Source organism: Schistocerca piceifrons, chromosome 3, assembly GCF_021461385.2.
Source record: "Schistocerca piceifrons isolate TAMUIC-IGC-003096 chromosome 3, iqSchPice1.1, whole genome shotgun sequence".
Classification (NCBI taxonomy): domain Eukaryota; kingdom Metazoa; phylum Arthropoda; class Insecta; order Orthoptera; family Acrididae; genus Schistocerca; species Schistocerca piceifrons.
In genome coordinates, this window is record NC_060140.1 from 551,392,336 (window position 1) to 551,416,199 (window position 23,864).

Genomic DNA, 23,864 nt, shown 5'->3' on the forward strand with positions numbered 1-23,864 from the left:
ATATATGCTTTCACTGCTCAAATATTAAATGCACTGAATAACTGAACACCACCCATTGGGATATTTTGTGATCTCAAAGGCTTTTGGTTGTGTGAATCATGAAATTCTTCTAGATAAGCTTAAGTATTGTGGTATGAGAGGGACAGTGCACAAATGGTTTGATTCGTATTTAACTGGAAGAATGCAGAAGGTTGAAATTAACCTACAGATAGTCTGCAAAAATCAGCAGAGTCCTCTAAATGGGAGGTATCAAGAATGGTGTTCCACACGGTTCAGTATTGGGTCTGTTTTTGATCTTGATGTATGTTAATGACTTGCCACTCTGTGTTCATGAAGGTAGAAAGCTAGTTCTTTTTGCTGATGATACAAGTATAGTAATCACACCCAACAGACAAGAATCAGCAGAGGAAATTGTAAGTGATGTCTTTCAGAAAATTATTTAGTGGTTCTCAGTAAATGGATTCTCACTAAATTTTGAGAAAACACACTATATACAGTTGTTTACAGTAAACAGCATAACACCATTGTTAAATATACACTATGAACAGAAGTCTGTTGCTAAGGCAGAATATTCAAACTTTCTGGATGTGTGCATTGATGAGAAATTGAATTGGAAGAAACACATTGATTATCTGCTGAAACGATTAGGTTCAGCTACTTATGCTATTAGGGTTATTGCAAAATTTAGTGATAAACATATCAGTAAATTAGTGTACTATGCCTATTTTTATTCACTGCTTTCATATGGCATCATATTTTGGGTTAGTTCATCAGTTCATCATTAAGAGAAAAACTATTCATTGCACAAAACTGTGTAATCAGAATAATAGCTGGAGCCCACCCAATATCACCTTGCAGACATTTATTTAAGGAACTCGGGATATTCACAGGACCTTCACAATAAATATGTTCACTTAGAAAATTTGTTATTAATAACCCATCCCAGTTCAAAAATAACAGTGATGTGCATAGCTACAACACTATTCTGGGTTAAATCTGACTTTGGAACAGAAGTGGGTGAATTATGCTATGACAAAAATCTTTGGTCATTTGCCAAATAGCATTAGAAGCCTGACAGATAGCCAACCAACATTTAAAAACAAATTAAAAGAATTTCTGAATGACAAGTATTTCTACTCAATAAATGAATTTTTCGATATGAAGTAATAACTGAAAAAAAAATTGTTTTGTGTAAAAAAAACTTATGTTAAACTGATCTGTGATGACTAGTGACAGTGGTCTTAGACAGTGGTGGGATATCAACTTGACTGTCACTCACCATACGGTCTGACAACAAGGAGTAATGGTCTTGGATGCCATTTCATTTCATAGCAGGACCCCTTAGGTTCATCTATAACACCCTTACAGCACACCAGTACATTGATGATATTCTGTGTTATGTTTTATTGTACTTTATGGCAAGCCATCCTGGGCTTACATTTCAGCAAGCTAATCCCTGTCCATACATGGCAAGAGTTTCTTCTACTGCTTGTCTTACTGCTTACCAAACCCTACCTTGTCCAACAAGGTCTCTGGATATCTCAGCAATTGAGAATGTTTGGAGCATTATAGGGCAGGGCCCTCCATCCATCTCGGGATTTTGACTATTCAACTCTGCAGCTGAACAGTGTGTGGCACAACATCCATCAGGAGGAATTCAACAACTCCGTCAATGCCAAGCCGAATAATTGCTTGCATAAAGGCTACATATGGACCAACGTGTTATTGACTTGCTCAATTTGTGAAACTCTTTCTCTTGAATAAATCATCCAATTTTTCTGAAATGGTAGTCATTTTTTTCTGTACATGTACATCAAATCTATCAGTTTCTGTCCCATTCAGATGATTCCTTCGTGGTGTGTATATGTGTGTGTGTGTGTGTGTGTGTGTGTGTGTGTGTGTGTGTGTGTGTGGGGGGGGGGGGGGGGGGGATAGTTTCCTCCTCTTTAGTAACTCTTAGTACCTACTTTGTGGTTTTCTGCCTTAACTGAACTGGAAACTAAAAGATTCATTCATCAGAAAAATTATTTGCATTTTTTAGCATCACCAGACATTATTAAAATGAGTAAATTACATTCTTTTTGATGTTCTACACTTGAAAATGGTTTTCCTTATGAATGCTTTCATTCGCAGCAACTCTAACACATAGTAACACAAATGGAAAGATAGCATAACACTGATGGAAAAAAATGCTAACATTTAGAAAGAAATTTCGTAAGTTGTGAGTAATATATAGTCTCAGATCAGAAAAGCAAACTGTGCAAGGAAATGTTTTGCAATGACTGAAAAATAGGACTCAAAAGCCGCAAAGAAAACTAAACAAGTGAATGACTGTGGTACAACTTCAATTCCAACTTCTGGTATCATGAAAGGAGAAGCAGTTGTGATGAGAATCTGAAACAAGGAATAAAAAGTGCCAACAGTAATGTCTTAAATATGTCACTCTTTGCAAGACTGTTATTCTATTTAACCAAAGGGATGAAAAATATCATTTACTCATAATGATTACAATGTAACTGTTGGTGATGCTTTGTCAGTAAAAGCGAAAAATACCTGAGAAATGAACTTTCCAATTTTCAACCAGTTTAAAACAGAGAGGAACCAAAGTAATGAGAAGTTACCCTAAGTGAGTGTGGTACGAAATTTCTGTGCAGTGCCTCACAACTGGGGCATTTTGCTCAAAGTTTGTTTCCCGGTTACTTCATACTGATAACAGCTCTAGGCAGTCACAACATTCATATGAGAATTATTGAAGCATAATTGTTAAAATAGACTGCTATGTTAAATATTACAGAACTTGGAGTCGAGTCTGATTCAGTGGACAACACTAATTGTAATTTCATTTCATCTCAGAGACTAATGGAAAGACATAACACAGATTTTAAGATACATCACGCACGCACATCAACTTGTCTCCTGACATAGTTTCTCATCAGATTTTGCTTAACTAAACAAGTTGAAAGTCACATGAATAGGGCAAAACCAAAAGGACAAACAGACAAGGAGACTAGACACCTCACTCTTTACATCACCAAGGGATAATTTGGAAGAGTTGAACACTGGTAAGAAATGAATTTAAATGAAGTGACATTGATGAAATAAATTAAATTATGGAGATCAAACCTAAATTATTGCTTTCATAAGTATTTCCTTTTTGAAATCGCCCCTATCTAGTTAACAAACACTACTTAAGTGTCACTGAAGATCTATCAGAGTTGTTTCAGACACTTACTTTCATAACTCATGTTGTGGAGTATTGACCACCCATGGGAAGTGTACCCCACCTGGTACTGTTGTTACCACAGTCCCACTGCAAAGAAGCCTGCAGTCCCAGCAAGTGATGAATTATGCCATTATTCGAAAAATTTGTAGTCGAACGCAGATCGACACCTTTTGCCTTGACACTAACGAAATAGATAAGACAAGACTCAACAATTTCATCTTAACATGGAAGGTGAGAATAAATAAGTCATCAGTTTTATACCACCATCATCTTTGTAGCAGTCAGATTACCTTCACGTAATTCTAAATTCATGCTACCGAACTGGAAACACGCATTGCTTCCAATCTGCACATAAAACACATTGCACCCTGCAATTTCATTAGAAAATGCAGCTGATGAGGGGAAACCACCATAGGTTGCTCACTTCACACAGTCAAGGGTGAAAATAAAGGGACATTTATTTTGTTTTAGATGCCAACACAAAGTAATTTCCAAGAAAATTACGAAATTTTGATGCTACTTCATCAGTTTGCATGCACGACATTAAACCTAGTGAGGTGGTAGTGTAGTGACCAAGATTACAGTTTCAAATTTCTGTACTCCATGCTCATATCCAGTTGTATGCTTTTCTTCTTCTTCCTCCTCCCCTTCCTCCTTCTCCTTTCTTTCTTCCTTTTACTTTCTTACCGCCACTCCCTCTGCGGAAGTATGTGTCACTGAGAAATACATCATCATCACAAATTTTAGATAATAAACAGTAACTGAAAATGCAAAATGTAAAAATTCATAGCACCTCAAGGAAAATGTGAAGGCACATACGCCACAGTCACATTTTTAGTGTCAATATCATTAGCAAAAGCAACATCGTTAACACTGTTAAGTGCCTCTCAATCCTTTGAAAACTCCACTGCAAACCAGGTGTATCAAGTATTTTCACGAAAGCTGGAGCCTGTAATTGATTATGGATTTTAGCATGAATTTTATTAGTTACATCACTTCTACTTGCAATTTCCATTTGCAGTGCGATGAGAATAGGGCACTTTTGTAATGGATGTGACTGTATTGCTTCATCTGTCAGTAAAAGTATATATCATGACTTTTAATGAACTTGTTGATCTTCAGATTTCATCAATAACAAGGCCATTGTATAAGGACGGATAGCTTTTCCCACCCCATGAGTAAGTAATGTACGTAAGTGGCCCTATTTTTATGTAAGGTCCCAAAACTGATAATAGATTTCTTTGTTTCATTTGGCTGACAGCTATTTCTGTAACTTTCTCACTTCAAAACAATAACATTCTCTTACTAGAGATTTGATACGTTCTGTTTGATCCATACTAATAGCAAATTTGGGATGTATTTGGCGACATATTGTTGCCAAATTCTGTTTCCCCTTGAAAAAATCGCACCCGATGTTTACAGCTTTGTATTCATGACTTTCCAACAGCAGTGAGACTGTAGCAGCCATTGCCTATGCCACAATAATCATGTAGAAACCACCATGTCCATTGTTTCTAGCATCTGTAAAATGATCGAACACCCACAAATCGATAATTTTACATTTATGTCGAGTTGGTTCTCTACTTGCCACCTGGGTCCTCCATCACGATAGGTGTTTCATACTTGGGAACGTACACTGCCCAGTTTCTGGAAAACTGTCACCAACAGTTTTTGTTTTTTCTTCAAAAAGTCAGTGGCAAATTTGGTCCCTGAGTCCAACAAGAGATAAACCAGTTAATGGGATGGCGTCATAATATGTTTACAGTAGACACAAAATCTGAAAAGCTGTTTGACTATATCTTTGGCATAAATCAAAACAGCTAATTAAGACTTCAGTCTGTGTGTTAATGTATTACTTGAAGTTTGCACATGATATAGTGTGCTTCTGAAGTGAATGGGTGTTATCTTCACCCTAAATTTACACTGTATGTGGACCTTCCACTTATTGTACAGTATTTGGTATAGAGCATGCTAACAGTGAAGTGAGGCTTTGCATGTGGACTGACAAAATTACTTGTCACATGCCTTGCAACATGGTAAATGATGTTACTGTACATGTAAGTAATAGGCGATATCTTAAGCCAAAATCAAGACTTTGATATTTATTATGTTTTTAAGATCTTTAGACTGTTATACAAGTTACATATTTCACTCTTCTGTTGTTGATAATATTGCCTTAGTCTAAATTAGCTAATAGCACAGCAAATAAGGTAAATTTACAGCCTACAGTGGACAGTGTTTTATTTTTTAGCAACTATATATTCTACAGTCTTGAGATGACTGCAAATTAATGTTGAACTTGAGCAGTTCAGCTCATTATTCATCAGGAGTTATCTGAAGATGACAATAAATCATATTGCCAAAAATTCATACAGTACCTATATCTTAGCCCAACAGACCATTCAAAAAGAATTTGAATTAGAAATTCAGCATAATTGTCAGTGAGAGTATGGTGAATATTGAAAGTTTTCCCATTTTCTGCATAATATTGTGGGATAAATTCTAGTATCCAATTCCATCCGTCGGCTTTGACCATTGACATCATACATAAGACAGAGATGCTACATTAAGGTGATATCTGAAGGTATCAAGACTTACTTGAAAACAAAGAAATGTAGCACAGAAAAAATGATGATGATGATGATGTGTTATATACATATGTACAATAAAATACAATTACAGTTCACATGATTAATTACATAGCCATTAACAGGCTCAGTGATCAACAGGAGACACTGCTCACCATAACTAGCCGATGTTTGGTGAATCCGCCATACAGGTTACGGGCATTTGGGGTTGCTAGTACTGCTTGTGCTTGCAATTTTTGAGTGATTCTTTCATTGCATTATAAACTAAAACTATACACCACTGTATAATATCAGTAGACAGTAATTTCATTTCTTCTTTTAGGTAGAACTATTAGACATCTTGCACCAACCTAACATAGTCACTGTGACGTATAGCACAACAATTTGGTTTTGTGGAGCAGTCTCTCCAGTTTAGTAATGAGCTCACTATCCAAAGATTATATCCCAAACAAATTGAAGTAACTAAAAAGAAGGTAGCAACAGAAAAAAGGGAATAAACATGCGTGAAATAAATATCATCACAGTTTATGCAAGTAAGTGAAAGAACCACAGGTGACTTTTAAAGACCACTACAATATCACCAATAGTAAACTCGTAATATTGTGGAATAGTGGTAATTCTTAATAATAAATACTGAATCTAAGGGGACTACTGTACGAAAGAGGGGGTTCTGGGTGGGAACAAACTCAAATCTAACACAACAATGCCAAATGAAATAAATAGTAACAAACAGGAAACTTAGAAAAAACATAAACAGGAAACAAGGAGAGAGCAAAACAAAAAATTCATGAATAAATAACAAATTTTGGAATCGGTAACTAGGATTGAGCTATATTAGGTCAGTTGTTGTTACCATTTCCAAGGTTCAGTATTTTTAGCATTTTGGCAGTAGGCGTGTGCAATGTTTTCTTGCAAGTTTCCTATATTTATTGTTACTTTATGTACTATTTTTGTTGCTTTCTTTGAGGATTTTCATATGTGGTATCACACTACATCTACATCTAGACCTAAGCCACTGTACAGTGTATGGTGGAGGGTGCCCTGTACCACTGCTAGTCATTCCCTTTCCCATTCCACTGACAAATAGAGCAAGGGAAAAATGACTGTCTGTATGCCTCTGTATGAGCCTTATTTTCTCATTTCTTATCTTCATGGTCCTCGCGCAAAATGCATCTTGGTGGTGCTAAAATCATTCTGCAGTCAGCTTCAAATGCTGGTTCTCTAAATTTTTACAATGGTTTTACTCAAAAAGAAGCTGCCTTCCCATTTGAGTTCCTGAAGCTATCCATAATAGTTGATTGTTGTTTGAACCTACTGTAAACAAATATAGCAGCCCACACCTCAATTGTTTCAATGTCTTCCTTTAATATGATCTTGTGTGGTTCCCAAACACTTGATCTGTATTCAACAATAGTTAATACTAGCACCTATACGTGATCTCGTTTACAGATGAACCACAGTTCCCCAAAATTCTCCCAATAAACTGAAGTCAACCACTCATTTTCCATACCACAATATTCACAAGCATGATCCATTTCATATCGCTTTGCAACATTACACACAGATATTTAAATGAAATGACTGTGCCAAACAGGACACTACTAATGCTTTATTTGAACATTGTGGATTTGTTTTTCCTTTTTCCTTTCACCTGTATTAACTTAATTTTTTCTAAATGTAGAGCTACTCGCCATTAATCACACCAACTGTAAATTATGTATACGTCATATCCTCCTACAGTCAGGGAGAGACTACATCTTCCCTTACACCACAGTGTCATCAGCAAACAGCTGCAGATTGCTGCCTACCCGGTTCGCCAAATCATTTACGTGCGTAGAGAATAGTAGTAGTTGTATCATACTTCTCTGGGGCACTTCAGATGATTCCCTTGTCTCAGATGAACACTCATCAATGACAAGGACAGTGTACTGGGTTTTGTTTCTTAAGAGGTATTTGAGCCACTCGAATGTCTGGAAACCTGTCCTGTAAGCTTGTTCCTTTATTAACAGTCTGCAGTGGGGTCTGCTTCAAATGATTTTCAGATATCTAGAAATATGGAATGTGCATCTAGTCCTTCATCCATAATTTTCAGTATGTCATGTGAGATAAGGGCAAGCTGAGTTTTGCATGTGCGACTGATTCATGGACAGTAGCTTTTTGGTCTCAAGGAAATTTATTACTATTCAAACTGAAATTATATTCAAGAATTCTGCAGCAAACCAATGTTGAGGATATTCATCTGTAACTTTGCAGATCCATTCTGTTACTCTTCTTACATACAGGATCCATCTGTGCTTTCTCCCAGTCACTCGGGATTTTGTATTTTGTGCAGACTGATAGGTATGCAACAAATTCAAGTTCAGTAAAGGCCCAGTGCTGTAGAGTACTATTTGTAAAACTGAATTGGGATGTCATCTGGAACTGACAACTTCCTTGTTTTCAACTCTTTCAGTTATGTCTCTAGCCCATGGATGCTTTGTGCTATGTCATCCGTATGGGACTCTGTGTGATGGTCAAACGATGATACGTTTGAACGATTTGCCTGTGTGAACCGTTTATTAAGCACAAAATTTAAAACTTCAGTTTTCCTTCTGCATCAGACTGGTCAACAAGTGACTGGAAGGAAGTGTTCGACCTGCCTATTGATTTTACATAGGGCCAGAATTTTCTTGGGTTCTTGGCCAGGTCTATTGCTGAGGTATGACAATGGTAGCTGTAGTACACTTTGCACATAAATCTTTTTACAGGTGCGCAAATCTCTACTAACCTTTTCCTGTTGTCATTGCACATTCTCTTTTGAACCAAGAGTGTGACAGCCTTTGCTTTCTCAGCATTTTCTGAATTTAATTGTTAAATCATGGTGGGTCTTTTCCATCTTGAACCGATTTACTAAGCACATACTTCTCCATATATGATTTACAGTCTGTTCCAGCTTTGATCATAATTCATCTGTGTCCATCATACTGGAACTAAATGGTGTCAGTTAATTGTCTAAATGAAATGCTGACAAGTGCTCATCTCTAATTGTTGATTCCACTTTATGTTGTTATATGTCACTTTAACTAGGTTGGATTACTGATCAGTTAAAGGTTTAATGTATGGTATCACTCTCTGTACTACTGCAGAAAAGTAATAAATAACAAACCTTGGAATTCACAATTAGAATTGACCTATATATGTCAATTGTAGTCACTGATTCATAGGTTTGTTATTGTTCAGTTTAGTATAGAGAACACCACCAAGATATAGAAATGCTGACAGAAAAAACTGCAGACAAATATTGCAAATATAATATATCTTAGAATCAGCAAGTAGAATCCACATATATATCTCAAATCTACATGTTGATCGCAAGATTCTTTATTTTTCACGATAGTTCAGGCAGTAGGTCCACAAATGAGAATCCTAAGAAAAAATTGGTGCACACAGCACCTACAAAAATGTGAGAAGTAACAAACCTTGCAATCAGTAACTAGAATTGACTTATATAGATCAATTCTAATGGTTGATTCTGAGGCTTGTTGTTTTTTGCATTTTTCAGTAGGTCTGGGTAAGTTCTTTCTTTTTGGGTTTTAAAGTTTGGTATCACTATTTGTAGTTAACCTATGTAGGTAAATTCTAACTGTCAGTTCCACGTTCAGTGTCCCCTGCCCCTCCCCTCACATTTGATTTTTTATTGGGTGTTAATCAGTATGTCATTAAGGATTTAACTTTTTCATATTGCTCTCTGTGCTACTGCAAAAACATGATTAATAAGAAATGCTGGAATTAACAACTACACTTGACCTACATAGCCTGAGTACAGAGACCAGAATAATGATGATGATGATGATGATGATGATGATGATGATAAAAAAATACACACTTAAAGAAAAACATGAATTGTGGAATGGAGAACTAGAATTGATCTATACAGCTGTCCTCTTAGGTTCTTGCCTAACCTCACACACTGAAATCGTGTCACATTGGGAAAAAATAGCCAAATATTTGTGAGAACCACATTTATTAAAAATGATTGCTGATCATTTCACTTGCATCAATGTAGTTTGTGCTCTCAGGTTCATGGCTAACATACACTCCAGCAACTGTGCCACATTTGGAAATAAATGGCCAAATATTTATGAGAACCAAGATGATAAATACTATTGCTACTTGATTCACTCACAGTAATTTAAGCTGTGCTCTTAGGTTCCTGCCTAACCACAACTTTGAAAATCACACCATATTTGGAATAAACAGCGTAGTTTACATCAGTTGCTAAGACAAATGCAGGAATATTTGATAACAGGCCACTTACATCCATCGCATTTTAAACTCGTGCCGTCAAACAGGACATTGCTGATCAAAGCTGACAGGTGGAATCGGACACTATAATTGACCCATATTGTGTATATAGCTTAAAAAACTGGGGATAGTAATATTTTAACAAAATATTTGAGAGAAAATACCACAGACAGTCATTCATGGCTTAAAAAGCTGCTGCAAGTTTAAAAGTAATTGCTATTGTAACTTTCTTTAAATGATTTCTCTGTTGGTTTCTTTAATTTGTGACAGATGTATGCACACAGAGTTGCTGTAGTTATGAACACAATTTACATTTTGTAGATGCGCCGACACTATGAAATTACAACACTTGGAGTGACAGTGTGGCATATACAAGAGTATGAGCACTCAGAGTTGCCCCAGTCATCACTTGGTCAATTTCACATGGGTGACAGTTATGTCATTAGATGGCAGTATTCCATTACAGTAACAGGTATGTATCAGATAATGAAGCAATTGTGCTGAAACTATTTATGTTCTTTACCTTTGATACTGTGTTCGTTGTCCCATTTTTGCCAATACGTTCTTTATTTTATATTCCTCCATCATCCTTCTACTTCCTTCTTCTTTCCAGAACAGAATTAATTTGTACTTCATGACATGTGAATTATATTGATATTAACATAAAAAAATACCTAAGGCTTCCTCTGTTACTGCTCCCCCACCTACTCCCTATCATCACGCCTTATTTGTTGTATCTTTCTTTTATATCTAGAACCATACTCTCCAATCTAGTGTGAAATGCAGGACAGAGGGTACTTCCCATTGTACCACACATTAAGTTTGCCTTACGTTCCATTCACTTGTGGTAGATGCAGGATGCAGGTAGCTGTACCATTACACTGTAAAATATAGTTTGAAAATTGAACCATTGATGGATACATGGTGGTCTATTGAAATGCAAAGTGTAATGAGATTGTTCCATGTAATGAAAATATATTCAGCTGCAATTTGTCACCAACTTGTAAAAGCTTATGGGGTGAATGTAATACCATGAAAACAAGTATGGTTTTTGTGCCAGAAATTTGATAAAGGCAGAACAGATGTGTAAAATGAGCAAAGATCAGGACTGACAAGCACATCCACCTCAGCTGGCAAGAGACTGATTAAAGCCAGATTGTTGCATTTGTAAGAGGCAGATTTCACATGAACTTAAAATCTCCTTTTGATGAGTAGTGTGTATAATACAGAACACAGTGGAGTAGCAGAAAACATGTTCTCACTGGGCTTTGTGACAGCTCTCAGACAAGAATAAAATCAAGGGACTGTGTTTTCTGTCCAGCACATAATTTGATATCAGGTAGAGGGTGCTTCATTTTCTGCACTGTATTGTCACAAGGAATGAAAATGTGTGTGCGTCAACATTTTGGAGATCTAATAAGTTCAAACCCAGAGAAATTGCAAAGAAATTTGTGGCCAGTCTTTAGGGACACACACATGGTACAGCTGGTTGATTTCCTCAGCAAAGTAGAGACAGTAGGTGTTGCCAATTATTGTGATGTACTGGAATGGCTGCAGAAGACAGCTCAGAAACAATGACTGGGATGCTTTCGAAAGGTGTCAAGTTGTTGGCTGACAATACCCAACCACATATGGCCTGCATTACCTGTGATTTGGTCTAACGTTTCCTATGAACTATATCTTCTCGTTCACATTTCATTCAGCCCATATCTTGCACCAAGTGATCTGTATCTCTTCAGAATGTTAAGGAACCACCTGGCCAGTTGCCACCTTAGAACCAATGATGACTTTCAGGAGGCTGTTGTTAAAAGACACCTAGTGCTGGACTTTTAATATTGGTTTCAATACACTGTTTAACTATGGAACAAATATTGGACGACTGTGCTGACCTTGTGCCTAAGAAATATATGTACTTACTGTAGTAGCCTATTGTGTCTGTCTGATTTTTTGTGGATAAGCTCTTTCTCACAGAGGACATGTTACTTACTTTTTGAAGCACCCTCGTATTTACCATTTGTTGAGGCAATAATTAAACAGTAAAGTTTAAAATGGCAGTAATCTGGTTTGTAATTGACTCCAAGGAGTAAATATCAATGTTGTTTCTATTTTGTATATGTTTTCTGCGAGATACCATTTTACTAATGGTAATTATGTTCACAATTGAATATATCTGTTCTTAAGCATAAGCTCAAACCAGTATCCTTATGTGTTATTTCATAGGAAGAGAGCTCAGTGGCCAGCCCTCTCGTCACTCAGTTGCTGGCAGAGATAGGTGTGCTTATTTCTGTTGGCAAGGGCAAGATGCATCACTGAATGAACAGGGTGCTGCTGCTCTTCTAACTGTGGAGCTAGATCATGAACATGGTCCACAAGTTCGTGTGGTACAAGGCTATGAACCACCTGCATTCCTGGCACTTTTCCAAGGCAGCATGGTCACTCACATTGGAAGAAGAGGAGATATGGATTTTCAAGGTATCAAAACATGAGCAGGTTTGCTGTAACTGATGTTTAATACTGTTTTAAAAAAATGACTGTGTGCTGTAATATAGCAAGTAGTGATATGTCTATTTCCTTTTTAACTTGTGTGCTGTTCTGTTGTGTGTTACTTTTGTAAGCAGCTCTCAATTATGGCACGGCAAATTCTTCATTATTTGGATCTGGGTAGGCAGTTTATCTTTGAAGCAAACTTAATTTTGAGTCTTTCCTTTTAGGCACAGTTAATTATTAATTTTTCTCCCATTGTATATTTATTGTAACAGGAAATAAGTAGAATGTTTTTATTGGATTAAATTGAATCAGTACCTTTCCTTTCTGTACATACGTATTATTATAGATACTAAGAGATATTTACCATTATAGAAAGTACTGTATATCTCCGAATCCAAGATGAGGTTTTTTCCTGAAATTTTATCCCCAGAAGTAGGGGATCATCTTTCTTTCACTGCATGTGATGTGTAAGGTTTCTTTCCTTTTTTTACCAAATAGAACCTCAAGCTTCCATGAAGCTGTAACTCAGTCTCAACTGTGCCTACCACTTTAACCTAGAACATATGCATGCCCTCTGAGGGTGGTTGTACAATAGCAGGAAGTGTTTGTTGCCTCAATTTTTTTTCATATTAACAGAATCTTATGTTGGTTCTTGGTAGAACAACGTTATAATGAATGAAAAGCACCAGTTTGCTTTTGTTCTACAATATTACTTTTATTGTTAATCAGTTTTCGGCTTACAAGGCCATCTTCAGACATTTACTGAGTATTATCACCAAAGAAGTTAAATGTTAGCAGACAACATTGGAAGAGAAGTAACACATCTAGACTGAAGTAGAAACATACAGTAAGTATGTAGCTCAGTCAGTAGAGCACTTGCCCGCAAAAGGCAAAGGTCCCGACTTCGAGTCTCGGTCTGGCACACAGTTTTAATCTGCCAGGAAGTTTCAGTAAGTAACATTTTTGCAATGAAATAGTAAAAACTGAACAGTTCATAAATAACAATGGAGTTGACAGGAAAACCTTTAGCACAAAATAGGAATAGCATACCTGCATAACAGTTTCTGTTAATAAAAAAAACTAGTAAAATAAGATAAAATTAGTACTAGACAAGGTTGCGAATATAGGGTTTCCTACTATGTCAGGAACATGACAGCCCAGTGTGTTTTTAATAGCAAAGACAAGATCCAGTTATTAGCCAACAGTGGGGTATACAAAATCACCTGTTCTGATTGTGCCAAATTTACATTGGTCAGTCAGGCAGAGACATATCAACTAGGCTGGCTGGACATGAACGCAGCTGGAGGTTGCAGAATTCAGACTCTGCATTTGCTGAGCGTGTACTGAGTGAGGGTCACAACTACCAGCCAGTGCCCCATGTACTTCACTTAGCAAACAAAGGCCGTAAACTCAACCTGCTGGAAGCCCTGGAAATTAACAAACATCTTGCTCACAGTCCAGATCTCATCCTAAATGACCAGACACAACTCAACACTTCCCCACTCCTAAACTTCATGTAATCATCTTTGTTGTTCATTACTTCCCACACTCTCTCCTCCTACGTATTCCCATTTTCGTGTATTTATTAAGTTGTTTTATTTGTTGCAGTTGTCTTTGTATGCCACATAGGCTGTAGTTTCAATAGTTAAGGGTTTCCTTTTAACTTGTACTTGTATTACTGTGCATGTTTAACTCCCCTTGTAGTTGTCTCATCAAATACTGTTCATATTTTACTTTGCTCATTTATTTAATGAAAACTGGTACACAGCCACTGCTTTGATTATAATGTTAATGTTAAAATGCAGTACCACCACACTCTCAAACTGTAGGTTTCCTCAAACACCTCCATTTTCCTGCATTTATTAATTTCTGTTTATCTTGTTGATATTGCTTAAGTTCCTTGTGTTTTCTGTATTTACATTGACAACCGTCTCTTCTTTTTTAATTGGTTGTGTATCACTCTCCATGTTTCATATCTCCTGATGCAGCCTTGTCTAGTACTAATTTTATCTTATTTTATTAGTTTTGTTTATTAATAGAAACTGTTATGTAGGCATGCTATTCCTATTTTGTGCTATAGGTTTTCCTGTCAACTCTATTGTTATTTATGTACTGTTCAGTTTTTACTATTTCATTGCAAAGGTGTTACTGTATGTTTCTACTTCAGTCTAGATGTGTTACTTCTCTTCCAATGTTGTCTGCTAACATTTAACTTCTTTGGTAATAATACTCAGTAAATGTCTGAAGATGGCCTTGTAAGCCGAAAACCAGTTAGCAATAAAAGTAATATTGTAGAACAAAAGCAAACTGGTGCTTCTCAATTTTTTTTATCAGTTGTCATTCGAATTCAGAGATCCCACTTCTAAGCTGTGTAGAAAGTGAGTAATGGATGTAGTGTGGAACAACATGGTTCCACATTAGGTTTTTTTTTACAGGATGCAGGTGTTACTGTGATGCAAATTTGAAAATAATGATTATTTGACATGCAGAAGCAACAAACAATTCTGCAGGTTCCAAGAGATGTGGAGCTGCAGAAGCCAGTGTTTTGGGGTGATGAAAGGACAAAGGATATCAAAAAAATACAAAGTCTACTAGGAAAACATCCAGTGGCCTGCAGAGTGGATGTTTCAAAAATATTGAAATGGAAGTAGTTGGATTTGTACATGACGAATGTAAAGAATAAATAGCAGTTTCCCACGATGTCATATGAAATAACGCATGTGAATCAGCATGGGAACATGGTGTCCAATTTAAAGCAAGCTCTGGATGGCGTACAAGGACGATGTGATGAAATGGACTTAATGCTGTGACATTCCTTGCTCAGTGTTTTCCAGCATTGTCTATGGAGAAATTGGTAGAGTATCAGTGACACATTGTAAAACTGAGACAGGAACATACTTCCCTCTTCGGGAAAATCAGAAACTCTGACAAGACTCCTGTTTACTTCGACACTCCATCCAGCACAACAGTTGAAGAGAAAGGTGTGGAAAGTGTATTTATTCACACTGCAGGCAATGAGAAATTTCAAATCATCACAATGTTGTGTGTACCTGCTGATGGAACAGAATGTGACCCTACATCTTCCTCAGTCATAAAACTATGCCAAAGCTGCCACCGGGTGTTATATTTCATTGCAACAGAAAAAGATGAATAACCTATGACTTGATTATAGTTTGGCTCCGCACAATCTGAAGCAGGAAGCCAGGTGCTCTTGTAAAGAATCATGGGAGGTCGATCCTTGATGCTTTCAAGGGGCATCTGACACCAGAAGTGAATGCAGAAATCTTGAAATTAAACACAGATTTTGTTGTCATTCCAGGAGATGTGTCTTTGCAACAACTAGTGTTAGATGTGGTGGTGAACAAGTCATTTAAAGCCCATGCAGCAGCTGTACAGCAATTGGTTACTTTAAGGTGGACAAGGTTACTTTAAGGTGGACAAACCCTAACCTCTACAAGGAAACTGATGAAGACTTCAGTATGTCTAATTGCAGAATGGATCCAGACTGCTTGGACACAGACATCCGGAGCATCAGTTGTGAACAGCTTTAAGAAGTGCTGTGTAAAAAATGAATTAGAAAAGAAAGAATATGATCTACTATGAGAAGCAATGCAAGATAACCATGACAGTGGCAGTGACACTGCAGATTCTGTTGGCCATTCCAGTGAGGAGGACTATGTGTATCTGTATCTGACCAAGGGAGGTCTTTATCTGATTTTATTTTCTGTTTACTGGTACTTTTAATGTCTCCTTCATTTACTAATTATAAGGTAACTATTTGCAAGTTTTCAAAATAAACCTGATATGTGTATACATGGTTTTCTATAATCCCTGTTAAAACTTTTTTTTTTGTTGGGGGGGGGGGGGGGGGGGACTGTGTGTTGTCAACTTGTATTTGGAACTGTCTTGAATTTGGAGATATACAGTAAGTGGTACAATTTACATTTACCCCCCCCCCCCCCCCCCCCTCTGAATGGGATTTTTCACAGTGATGCAGTGCTCTGCTTCATGTACTTTAGTTTCTCACTTACAGATTTCATAGGGTGTTTGTTATTGTGATGATAACTTTTAATTGTAAAAGATTTAAACAAGAAGCAACCATCAATCAGCTATGAATGCAAAAAAACTGAGTAAATGACTATAAAACTTGGAACCTTTGCCTTTCGCAGGCAAGTAGAGCACTAGCCCACAAAAGGCAAAGGTCCCGAGTTCGAGTCTTGGTCCGGCACACAGTTTTAATCTGCCAGGAAGTTTCATATCAGCGCATACTCAACTCAACTGCAGAGTGAAAATCTCATTCTAAATGAAAATATATTTGGCAGTACCTAATTATTTGAAAATAAAATTGCTTGCTACTTTCAGTTACAGTGTGTGACTGGCACAATTATGGTACTTACATTTGTGCTTACCTCTTTAGGCCCTTGGCGCCTATTTGTATGTCGAGGAGAACTTGCACAGGAGGCAGTGCTAGTGGAAGTGACTTGCAGTATTCGTCAGTTGAGAAATCGTGGCTGCTTTGTTTTGCTGAACACCTCTACTGGTGCCATACATGTTTGGTATGGCAAGAAATCCCCAACTCATGCTAGAAAGGTATGTGTGTCTCTCTTTACACTGCTGACAAACATACAGAATTAAATTCATGTAGATATATTTACTCTGCTGTTTTAAGCAGCGGCAGTGCCAAGACAGTGAGCAGCAATTACTATTTTTTACTAAATGGTCATTCAGTGTCAACAGCTTCTTATTAATGTATCTGTAAAAACTGTCAGTTTCTTGATTGCCTCCTCTCTCTCCCAAGAATGAAACAGCAGTATGTAAATTTCATTTCAGTTTCATCTGTTGATCAGATTACTCTGTTTCTCATTTTATGTTGCTCTTGTGTAATGAATTTAAGTAAACCTCCTGTGTTAGCAGACAGATCTTTAGTCTAGTACTGCAGTCAGTCACAGATGTGATGGACTGGTGATGTAGTATACTAAGTGTACAGCTATTTGTTTTCATGTCCCGAAATAATGTGCTAGTTTGTCTCTGCCATTCAAAAGTGACAATATTAACAATAAAAAAAATTCCAAGCTTATTACACTTGAATTTTATTATCTTTATAACAGCTGCTGCTGTTTTAAGTATTTTGTGATGATATTACAGGGAAGTACAAAAAGTGTATTTCAGCAAGTGCAGTTTATTCCAAACCCACATGTTTTGTGAGTGCTTTGTTAGAAATATGAGTTCCTGCTGTACCTGTCTTTCTTCCACTCACTTAGTGGTCTTGTTGATTTGTTGCTGTGTTTCCTTCCTTTTATTATCTTCCAAACTGTTTCCTTCCTTTCTTTTTCTTGTTGAACCCAAAGAACCAATTCATTTTTAGTCTTTTTGTAAATTACTGTAGTAGCTACATCTTTGTCTGCTTTGTAGGTAGCAAAATCAGCAGCTGAAAGGATTCAGGACAGAAGACCACCAGAAATTGGTTTCAAAGCCAGTGCAAACTTAGTTATTTATGAACAACAAGAGGGTGCTGAGAACAAGGAATTCTTCAAAGGTGTGTGTCTCACAGTACTGCTTGCTATTGAAGATTTTCAAAAGTATGGTAGCTGTTATACCTACTGAAATAACTAGCTTGTGACAAATATGACTTTCTTTGCAAAGCAGAAACAGAAGAAAGAGAGTAACATGCTGTAAGAACACACAGTTCACTTTACCAGAACAGACAAACATGTACAAGTCCAGTGCCAGTGACCTCATATTGTCTGGTTTAGTTGTCAACGTGAAAATATTTTAATAGCAGCACGTTAAGTGTTAATAGAATTTACAGTGGTACTGTTAATTTTGTCAGTCACTATTTTCATGAAACTAAAATATCATCGTTTGAAAATATGTGAGTCACCTTTCCAGCTTTTTACGAAAAATTATGGAAGAAAAGCATCTTTCGTAAAATTCCTTTTAGTACATAATTCATAATTTTTCAGAAAACATTTTTCCTCTTCTGAAGTTTTTATCTCAGAAATGTAATTTTTTAAGAATTTGGCCACATCTTGTGGTGATGAAAATCACTGTTCATAAATCTTGTGTTTGGCATAGAGAACAAAAGGTAGTCCTTTGGCAGCAGATCGAATGAATAAGGGGAATGAGACATTAATTTGATGTTTTTTCTCTATCAGATAATCTCTTTGAATTGTCATGAAGGAGAATGATGCAATGTTTTTGATTGTTTTCCTGATTTTATAAATAGTTTGACACAAACAAATAGTTTCTCGCCAGTCATATGTAACTGTTCTTTGGTTAGGTCCAATGCAATCGAGAAAACCAACAATCATTTTCTGCAAATTGGTTACGAACCACTTTTACTGGCTTTGGTTGATCTTTGAATACCCAAAGGGCTGACTCCTGCTTAATTTCCAGCTCATGCAAATGTATCAAAGTTTATCTCTTTGTCTCTTACGGATGTTGCACTTCCTCTGTCATTTTTTGAGTATTTCGTTATACAAATTGTCACAAGTCTTTTATTGAACTTTGGTCAAGTTGTGTGTAATCCATTAGCAATAGACTTTTTTAAAAGCTAAATGTTCATACAAAATTAAATATACTCCAGGTTCAGTAAACTTAAAATACTTATATACTTAAATATACTCACAGTTAGTTGCATTTTGATGTTCATCACTCACATCAGGCAGAGCTCTGGGTTGTGCAACCACTCTGGTAGCGAGGCTTGCATCAGTGCAACTTGGTGTCGTGCATAATCATGGAATCAAGATGTGTGGATAAATACTGAGTCACTCATGGACACCCTACGACTGTCTCAGGGTGGCCCAGAGACAACAACACCAAGAAGAATCAGTTCTTAGCTTTGGACAAGATCAATGTGGTCTTTCTTTTTCCTTGCTAAATCTTTATCTGTATTTGTATAGTTATTGATCCACTCAGTAATTCAATGTACAGAAGTGTGCATCATGACATGGGACAAGTGAAACAAATGATATGAGACATATACAGACATAGTGCTGTTTCTTATAGTGGACATCTCACTGAAGATGTATTATATATGCATTAATAATAATGCCAGAGTGTACTGAATGGAAAAGTGCATATTACATGCATGTCAGTGTGCCAGCATTTAGCTTGTCCCCCACTGAGTGGATCATAAAACAAACTTTGCTTAGCCTGGAAGTAATCATGTCAATGTGGCTTTTCTATGTGAACGTATCAGTCATGTCAATCCCTAAGAATTTTGTTTCATTGAAAAATTCTACATTGCTGCCAATTTGTGTCACTGTTGGAACCTGGGGATTTCTGTTCTGAATGGTGTGGAAGGTTAGGAATTCTGTCTTTTTTGCATTTAGGAGCAGTTTATTTGATGCAAGCCATGAGTCTAGTTGGGTTTTATTTCTATTAACTGCTGACTAAAGAGATTCATCTGTATTTGATATAAGGATATTAGTATCATCAGCTAAGAGAAATGCTTTGCTAGTGGGTATGATGGAAGGGAGATCATTTATATAAAGTAGGAATAACAGAGCCCTGTGGCACACCTTGTTTTGTGACTTGTGTAGTTGAATGCACCCCATTGAGGTTCCTGACTGATTAACTTTATTTATGTGCATGTACTGTGCTTGGTCTTCGACATAGCTGCTGAGCCTGCCATATCCCCTAAGAATCTAACTTTGGCCCATAGCTGGCATTTTTTGCCAACAAGCTGTAGAGTAGCATCAAGAAATTAATATGTTGCATCAACAGTGGTTTTATTTTCTTGGATCAAAAGAAGGAATGTTATTTTTTCTAAGAAATGATTTTAGTCTGGAAACCATTGCACATTCAGATATTTTGCTGAATGCAGACAGCACTGCCACTGGATGGTAGTTGCTAGGATCTTCTTTAGGTTTCTTTTTATGTGTGGGTATGACTTTTGGTATTTTAAGTTTTCTTGGGAATACTGAATCTGAAAATGAAGCATCTATTACATGAGACAGTGGCTTACTAGTAAGTTTGCTGCAACGGTGGAGAAGGAAGCAAGTGATCATGTCTTTTCATGCTGATGATTTTTCTTCTTTATTTATAATTTATTTATAATCTCTTCTATCTTTGTTTCTGGTGTTGGTGATAAAAACGTTGTGTATTGAAGACTGGTTGAGGGGGGTGGTCCGTCTGAATGTTTATTAAACTACTGTGCAAAAAGTGAATTATATTGATCATGAACTTTGAGATTATTGCCTACAGTGTTTTCCTGTTATATATAGGGAAACATTCCACGTAGGAAATATATTCTAACCTCTTAGTTCATCCCTATGAAATCCCCAAACCACCTTCCCTACCCTCTGGCTCCTACCCTTGTAACCGCCCCCGGTGTAAAACCTGTCCCATGCACCCTCCCACCACCACCTATTCCAGTCCTGTAACCCGGAAGGTGTACACGATCAAAGGCAGAGCCACGTGTGAAAGCACCCACGTGATCTACCAACTGACCTGCCTACACTGTGACGCATTCTATGTGGGAATGACAAGCAACAAACTGTCCATTCGCATGAATGGACACAGGCAGACAGTGTTTGTTGGTAATGAGGATCACCCTGTGGCTAAACATGCCTTGGTGCACGGCCAGCACATCTTGGCACAGTGTTACACCGTCCGGGTTATATGGATTCTTCCCACTAACACCAACCTATCCGAACTCCGGAGATGGGAACTTGCTCTTCAATATATCCTCTCTTCCCGTTATCCACCAGGCCTCAATCTCCGCTAATTTCAAGTTGCCGCCACTCGTACCTCACCTGTCATTCAACATCATCTTTGCCTCTGCACTTCTGCCTCGACTGACATCTCTGCCCAAACTCTTTGTCTTTAAATATGTCTGCTTGTGTCTGTATATGTGTGGATGGATATGTGTGTGTGTGTGTGTGTGTGTGTGTGTGTGTGTGTGTGTGTGTATACCCGTCCTTTTTTCCCCCTAAGGTAAGTCTTTCCGCTCCCGGGATTGGAATGACTCCTTAATCTCTCCCTTAAAACCCACATCCTAAGATGATGTGACTTACCAAATGAAAGTGCTGGCAGGTCGACAGACACACAAACAAACACAAACCTACACACAAAATTCAAGCTTTCGCAACAAACTGTTGCCTCATCAGGAAAGAGGGAAGGAGAGGGAAAGACGAAAGGATGTGGGTTTTAAGGGAGAGGGTAAGGAGTCATTCCAATCCTGGGAGCGGAAAGACTTACCTTAGGGGGAAAAAAGGACAGGTATACACTCGCACATGCACCCATATCCAACCGCACATACACAGACACAAGCAGACATTTGTAAAGGCAAAGAGTTTTGGCAGAGATGTCAGTCGAGGCAGAAGTACAGAGGCAAAGATGTTGTTGAATGACAGGTGAGGTATGAGCGGCAGCAACTCGAAATTAGCGGAGGTTGCGGCCTGGTGGATAACAAGAAGAGAGGATATACTGAAGGGCAAGTTCCCATCTCTGGAGTTCTGACAGGTTGGTGTTAGTGGGAAGTATCCAAATAACCCAGACGGTGTAACACTGTGCCAAGATGTGCTGGCCGTGCACCAAGGCATGTTTAGCCACAGGGTGATCCTCATTACCAACAAACACTGTCTGCCTGTGTCCATTCATGCGAATGGATAGTTTGTTGCTGGTTATTCCTACATAGAAAGCTTCACAGTGTAGGCAGGTCAGTTGGTAAATCACGTGGGTGCTTTCACACGTGGCTCTGCCTTTGATTGTGTACACCTTCCGGGTTACAGGACTGGAGTAGGTGGTGGTGGGAGGGTGCATGGGACAGGTTTTACACCGGGGGCGGTTACAAGGGTAGGAGCCAGAGGGTAGGGAAGGTGGTTTGGGGATTTCATAGGGATGAACTAAGAGATTACGAAGGTTAGGTGGACAGCGGAATGACACTTTTCCTGGAGTTGGGAGGATTTCATGAAGGATGGATCTCATTTCAGGGCAGGATTTGAGGAAGTCATATCCCTGCTGGAGAGCCACATTCAGAGTCTGATCCAGTCCTGGAAAGTATCCTGTCACAAGTGGGGCACTTTTGTGGTTCTTCTGTGGGAGGTTCTGGGCTTGAGGGGGTGAGAAAGTGGCTCTGGTTATTTGCTTCTGTACCAGGTCGGGAAGGTAGTTGCGGCATGCGAAAGCTGTTGTCAGGTTGTTGGTGTAATGGTTCAGGGATTCCGGACTGGAGCAGACTCGTTTGCCACGAAGACCTAGGCTGTAGGGAAGGGACCGTTTGATGTGGAATGGGTGGCAGCTGTCATAATGGAGGTATGTTGGTGGGTTTGATGTGGACGGACGTGTGAAGCTGGCCATTGGACAGATGGAGGTCAACTTCAAGGAAAGTGGCATGGGATTTGGAGTAGGACCAGGATGAATCTGATGGAACTAAAGGAGTTGAAGTTGGAGAGGAAATTCTGGAGTTCTTCTTCACTGTGAGTCCAGATCATGAAGATGTCATCAATAAATCTGTACCAAACTTTGGTTTGGCAGGCCTGGGTAACCAAGAAGGCTTCCTCTAAGCGACCCATGAATAGGTTGGCGTTTGTCTGGCCTTCAAAAGTGAAGAAGTTGTGGGTCAGTATGTAGCTGGCTAAGGTAATGAGGAAAGAGGTTTTAGGTGGGGTGGCAGGTGATCGGCGTGAAAAGAAGTGCTCCATCGCAGCGAGGCCCTGAACGTGTGGAATATTTGTGTATAAGGAAGTGGCATCAATGGTTACAAGGATGGTTTCCAGGGGTAACTGATTGGGTAAGGATTCCAGGTGTTCGATAAAGTGGTTGGTGTCTTTGATGAAGGATGGGAGACTGCATGTAATGGGTTGAAGGTGTTGATCTGCGTAGGCAGAGATACGTTCTGTGGGGGCTTGGTAACCAGCTACAATGGGGCGGCCGGGATGACTGGGTTTGTGAATTTTAGGAAGAAGGTAGAAGGTATTGACCACAATTTTTCCATTTGTTGTTTGTTTTGAAATATAACAGTTTGGGCACTACCAAAATGTTACTTTTCGACATACTTTCCTATTTAGTTCTTACTTATATTGGCACACACCCTGAAGACATGTGTCAAAAATGCAGTTTTTTTTTCTTGTTAGGTGATCGTTCTGGCAATATATCTGCCACTGTGTCTGCTTCATCCAAGACCTTGAGAAGAATCAATTACAATATGTTGGATGCCTTGTGCTCGCCTAACTCTACAAATTTGAAGAGAATACATGTTTTCCTCTAGTGTTTCCTTATAAACTACAAATGCATTAATGATGCTCATTCAAATAAATTAAAGAATAATTTTTTGA

At 38.1% G+C, this 23,864-nt stretch overlaps 1 protein-coding gene across 4 annotated transcripts in view; it reads left to right on the forward strand.

Moving 5' to 3' along the window:
* Nucleotides 1–23,864, forward strand: part of LOC124790073 (supervillin) — a 471,354-nt gene that overhangs the window by 418,399 nt on the left and 29,091 nt on the right. For all 4 annotated transcript variants that reach the window (XM_047257637.1, XM_047257638.1, XM_047257639.1 and 1 more), the window contains 4 exons: nt 10,417–10,567; nt 12,316–12,567; nt 17,000–17,172; nt 17,995–18,118. In XM_047257637.1, the coding sequence (XP_047113593.1) occupies nt 10,417–10,567; nt 12,316–12,567; nt 17,000–17,172; nt 17,995–18,118 (700 nt within the window). The remainder of the gene's footprint in view (nt 1–10,416; nt 10,568–12,315; nt 12,568–16,999; nt 17,173–17,994; nt 18,119–23,864) is intronic.